Below are 6,000 nucleotides of genomic sequence, written 5' to 3'. Positions count from 1 at the left end.
TGTGTGTGTGTGTGTGTGTGTGTGTGTGTGTGTGAGAGACAGAGAGAAAGAGAGAGAGAGAGAGAGAGAGAGAGAGAGAGAGAGAGAGAGTGTGTGTGTGTGTGTGTGTGTGTGCGCGCGCGTGCATAACATCCAAAAACAAAATATTCAGGATTAAATCTAACTGGAAACATTCAAGTCTTCTACACTAAAAACTGAAAGACATTCTTGATTGAAATTAAAGATGTAATGAATGGAGAGATAGTACAAGGCCATACAATCTTTCCACCTGCTCCCATCACTTACTTCTCTAATGCCAAGTCCTACCACTCTTTCCTCCCTACACTAGTCCATCCATCATGGCCTCTTATTGTTTCTCATGCCAAGTATGTTTCTACCTCAGAGCCTTTGCACTTGTGGGAGATTCTTTCCCAGGCCAATACAGCTGTCAATCCACTTAATAAAGAAACTATGGTCATATAATAAAACTATGGCCAGAAAAATTAAACACTAACTTATAATGTCTAACTTTAAAACTAAGCCTAATTTCCAGGCTATTATTTCCCCTAAATCTTGTACTTCAAATAAAAGTGACATCTCATGACTTCATAATATGACTTGGTTTTGCTCATAATTTTACTATGTTCTTAAACACAGAAACTTCAGATCATAAAATGCTGGTAAACTATAATACATTATAAAGGGGTTTTAATTTTTTTATTTTTTAGAATTTCTATTTACTACCACCAGCTTCACCCCATCTTGATCACTAGCTTTAAAATGTTCAGAAATTTTATATTTCTAACAGGAATATTATTTCCTACTTACAATTCTTTCAAAGAACCTTACCTGTGCTACGCATACAACAGAAACACAGTAAATTTGTCACCTCCCTATCCTTAAAAAATAGCCTTTTCATCCTCTTACATACAGCCTTTTCAACTTCTATATTTTAAAACTTAAATGAGGCACTTAGGCTAACACTAAGCAGTGACTAGGAAGAGTCTTTGAATAACAAGAAACAATATATTCCAAAGGGTATTTTTTTTAAAGAATTTCCTGGGTGGGAGGAAGGGGGATCCAATTTAAGAAATAAGTCAAAGGCTATGAAAATTCAAGAGGCTGTGAAATAAAGGAGGCAGGGATAGGCACAGATCTGAACACACACATATACACTCCACCAACAGAAAAGAAGGCATGTAGCAAACGTTGTCAGAACCTGACCATAATCCCTCTGAATTCACCTCTACACTCTGAAGGCTGTTTATTACACATATCTGCAAATCTCTGCCTGAGGGTTTTTTCTGGTTGGGGAGCATGCTTTGGCTTTGTGCAAGGCAGGCCAAAAGTACAGGAGAGCTAATGTCCCCAGCAGCATTACTCACTCATTCAATGAGAGGGTTAAGAGCTGATGAATAACTAGCCCAGCTCGTTGCCCCACAGTTCTAAACTGCCTCCCAGAGTTCCCCAGTTGGGACTGAGCTCCAAGTGCTCATAGTGGTAACTGACTTGATAACTGCCCCACTTTACTAGGACCACCCCTCAACCTACCTGGGCTCAACTCCTTGTCTACTTCTGGAGGAACTCAAATCATGACAGATATCTTTTCCGTTCTCAAAAAGAATGTCTACTGGGATAGACAGAAAAATCTTCCTTTAGCACAAAAGTTTTCAAACTTTTTGGTCACAGGACCCCTTTATACTATTAAAAGTAGTTGAGGATCCCAAAGAACTTTTGTTTATGTGAGCTATACGTATTGATATTTACCTATTAGAAATTAAAACTGAGTCAAAATTTTATTAATTTAAATTCAATGATACATGCACTGCATGTTAACATAAATATTGTTTTGTGTGAAAAATATAGATTCCAAACAAAAAACTTAGTGAGAAGAATGGCATTATTATAGATTTTTTAAATTGTTTTAATGCTTGGCTTAATAGAAACCACTGGAGTCTCATATCCTTCTGTATTCAATCTATGGCAAAATCACAAGTCCTGTAACTTATGGAAAACGAGTAAAAAATGGCAAGGAACATCTTAGTATTACTAAGTTTTGTGAAAATTTACTAAGTATTACTTATTACATAGTTTTGACCTCGTGGACCTCCTGAAAAGGCTTCACACACTGAGAACCACTGCTTTAGCATGACAGGTTCCTATATGCAAAGAACTGAACATTACATAATAACCAAGACATATGATTTAAGGTTTTTTTTTTTTTTTTTTTAAAGAGGGGGCAATCAAAGAATGAAGAAGAATATGTTTTTGTGATTATCAACATAAGAGAGATAAACTGCACTAATCTGGAGCACTCATTCTCTCAAAGCATTTAACAAAGAATTGCCTAGGACCCAGTTCTCTCTTCTATTCTTTAATATCAGTTCCCTTGGAATAGTATAATTGCTTGGCAGTCTTCGAAAAAAAAAAAAACCAAAAAAACAAAAAATACATACATATAGGCAATATCAACCTAATTTTGTTTTTTTCTATCCTAAGCAGCTTCCAGTGGACAGGGCACTTTTCATTAATAAATAAACAATATACCCTTTGGCTGAACTGAACAAAGTCAAATTAAAAAAGCAAAATATAAACGTTCGAAGAGAATATTTATTCATTAATTAATATAAAAACAACCTAATTGGAGAGGATAAGTGAAAAGAAATTATTGTCCTTCTTGGATTCTATGTTCCGGCCATATTAACCTGTCAGTTCCTTGAAATTTGGGGCACTCTTTTTAACCAATGTGTAAGTTCCCCTTACCCTTTCACACTGCCAGTCACTCTCATTATCTGCCTTAATTCTGTTTATTTAACAGGCCTTCACTGAAATACCAGTTCTTCCAGGAAATCTGTCCTGACTCCTAGACTAAATTATACCTCTCTGCTATATGGTCTCAGAGTTCTCAAAACCCTTATATTTAGGGTGATCACATAATTTATTGTCCAAATGCTATTTTGAGAATGAATGAGGAACTATTAATTACACTGAGACAACAAGCAACATTACTGTCACCCTACATTACCAATTTATCTTTTCTGCATAAGAGCTTCATAAGGAGAGAGTATGGCCTGTCTTGTTTACCACTATTTTCTCCAATACTTAGCTCTATGCTTCCAATATAAAAGATTTGAGCTCACACTTCCCCTCCATCCCCCTTTCTCCACCCCCCCACCTGCCTTGAATGGCATGAATAATGCAAATAAATGAGAAAGAGGAAAAACTCATCCAGATAAAATGTACTATATTCTCTCCCAAGTCCTGATACTTATCCATCCCTATAAATCTTAACTTTGATCATAAGCCTCTTATCTCAAGCCTCCCCATCCCACTCCACCCCTCATCAGAATATAAACCATGAGGGCAGAAAATGTATGTTTTGTTTATTGTTGTTTTCCCAGCACCCAAAACAGAGTCTGCTCATGGCAGGCACTCAATACTAAATAAAATGTGTTCAATGAATGCTGTTCTCTCTACCTTGCCTTGTCTGTCTCCACCTCAAAGCCAAGCCACATAATCCATGAAACCTTCCTAGATAGTCCCAATAAAACATAATCTTTCCTTTCTCTGCACACAATATTTTATATCTTTCTTATAATACTTTCTACACATACTTTGCCCTTGTGCTAGAATTGTGTGTCTTATCATGCTTCGTTTTTCTTGGTATATATCCCACAACATCTTAGCACAATGCCTGCAACAGTATCTACAAAACAAAGATTTCTGAAACTAAACTGGCAAAATGACAGTACTATATACAATTGCAGGTATATATTTAGAAACCTAGTACCATGCTAATTTCCCAGAGGAGTTTCTCCTTCCTGCATATATCCCTAGCCCTGGCCCTTACCGTTTCACAAACTAGACCACTGCAACTCCACCTACTTACTCGGCATTGGGGGAATTCAGAACAAACCACCCCAGAATATGCCACTTTGGTATGTGGACAAGTTTAAACTGAAGGTAATAAAGACACAGCAGACTCCGGAAAAGCTTTTTTACCTCTTCCTGAACTACCTAAAAGAAATTAGAAAGGGGACGTATACCAGGAAGAGTATTATTACCAGAGATAACTTTTTATACCTGAGAGATTTACCTGCATAGCAGGACAAACATTTATTTACCAAACATTTGCTCTTCTCACCTTCCTGTGAACTGCCTTCCTCCCTTTTGAAGCCCCAGACTCCTACTCCCTTCCTTAGCCTCAACTGCCTGGCTGCCTTTGAGTATCATATTTTTGTGAGGCTCCCACATGTATGTATCTAATTAAATTTATTTTTTCTTATTAATCTTTTTATTATAAATAGAACAGATTTATTTGACCAAATGTTTATTCAGTTTCCTTCATCTTACCATATTCCTTTTGCCCTGATTTAGTCTGTAAACTTACTATAAGCTGTGAAAAACACTAACACTGGAGATATGTATTTTCTCTAATCTTAGGGGATCACAGTCCAGCAAAGGAGACTAATATAGAAACAAGTAATTACTACAAAGTGTGAGAAATCCTATAAAAGAACTTTGTAAAAATTCTACAAGAATATAAATGAAGAAATTAGGAAAGGCTTCACAATGTAGTTAACATTTGAAATGGGTCTTGAATGGGGGTGGGTGAGAGGTGTGTGTGTGTGTGTGTGTGTGTGTGTGTGTGTGTGTGTGTGTGTGTGTGTGTGTGTGTGTGTGTGTGTGTGTGTGTTTTAGCTGAGATGCTGGAAATGTACAGTGAGAAAAGCTGAAAGGTAAAGTTAATGTCTGGTGACAGCCGAAGTATTGACTAAAAATATGTTACGATAAACAACTTAGTATATCAACTAGAACTCTTTTTCTCCTTCATTCTTGCAAATTAATTTAAATTATGAATTCACAAGACAAGAATTATCTTAAAAACAACACGTGCACACTTAAAAATTCTGTGTACAAAATAATTACTACATGGTTGAGGAAAAGCATTTTAAAGACAATCAGGAAAATTCAATGTAATTAGACTAGTTGCAGTGAAAGGGAGTAGTTTTCTTATATAAAATCAGTCCTCACAATGTTGTATATGCAGAGAAAAGACTCCCAAATAAAACACAAGAGACCTGGATTCAAGTCTCAGACAACGGCTGTGCCAGAATCACAAAAATAAACAAATAAACAAACAACAACAAAAACCTTTTACTTCCTAAACTGCCCACTTCAACTCAAAGAATTAAGATCATAAAATAATGAACCTAAAATGGCTCTGAAAAAATAGAAAATGCTATACAAACAAAATATTACCTTCACTGTGGTTTACTTGCTATATTAGAAATAAACTTTTAAAATCTATATTTCTGACATTATAGCCCTGTCACATACTAAATAAAGAGCTTTTACCCGTTCTACAGATCGTGCTCTCTTCTTTGGCCGAGTAGGCAGTGTATCTTCCTTAGGATTGGTGTCTATTGCCCAGTAGGACCCCTAAAGGTAAAGAAATAAATTATATTAACAGTGTATTACAGTAACTTTATAACATTAAAATGGATTTTCACAATCTCTGCTCCAAAAGCAAACATTTTGCAGATACAACGAATGTAGCATGAGAAGAAACACTAGTTTTGAACTGAAAAAAGTAAAGTTTATATAAGGAAAAAAGCCTATTTATAACTAGATTATTAAAGCGAATAAAATCAACCTGAAGAAGCCAAGTCCAAGATCTTCTGCCAGGGCCAAATTAAAAAGAAAAATGATCAACTGAACACATTTTTAAATATATGCTAATTCTTAATTGAACACATAGGACAATTGCAACAGCATATGACATTCAAATCTAATAGAATTTTATGCATAAAGATACGATAGTTTCTGTACCCTGGATCTCACCAATCGAAACAGTAAATGAAACAATTTACAAAGATAAACTGCTTGAACACATTTTATAATTAAGTGCATCCTGAAAAGCAACATAAATTTTTTAGTGCTTATTGTGTCTCAATTCATTGTAACTATTTATCCTCTCTTACTTCTTGATAGAAGTTCTCAAACTGCCTATTCAAAACT

General features: G+C 35.5%; 1 protein-coding gene across 4 annotated transcripts in view; it reads right to left on the bottom strand.

The window, feature by feature from the left end:
- Positions 1-6,000, bottom strand: part of FOXJ3 (forkhead box J3) — a 112,052-nt gene that overhangs the window by 35,137 nt on the left and 70,915 nt on the right. For all 4 annotated transcript variants that reach the window (XM_023521965.1, XM_023521966.1, XM_011377933.2 and 1 more), the window contains one exon: positions 5,338-5,421. In XM_023521965.1, coding sequence (XP_023377733.1) covers positions 5,338-5,421 — 84 coding nt within the window. The remainder of the gene's footprint in view (positions 1-5,337; positions 5,422-6,000) is intronic.

Source organism: Pteropus vampyrus, unplaced genomic scaffold (assembly GCF_000151845.1).
Source record: "Pteropus vampyrus isolate Shadow unplaced genomic scaffold, Pvam_2.0 Scaffold326, whole genome shotgun sequence".
NCBI lineage: Eukaryota > Metazoa > Chordata > Mammalia > Chiroptera > Pteropodidae > Pteropus > Pteropus vampyrus.
The sequence above is the reverse complement of the archived record's forward strand: the minus strand, read 5'-3'. Positions and strand labels throughout refer to the sequence as shown.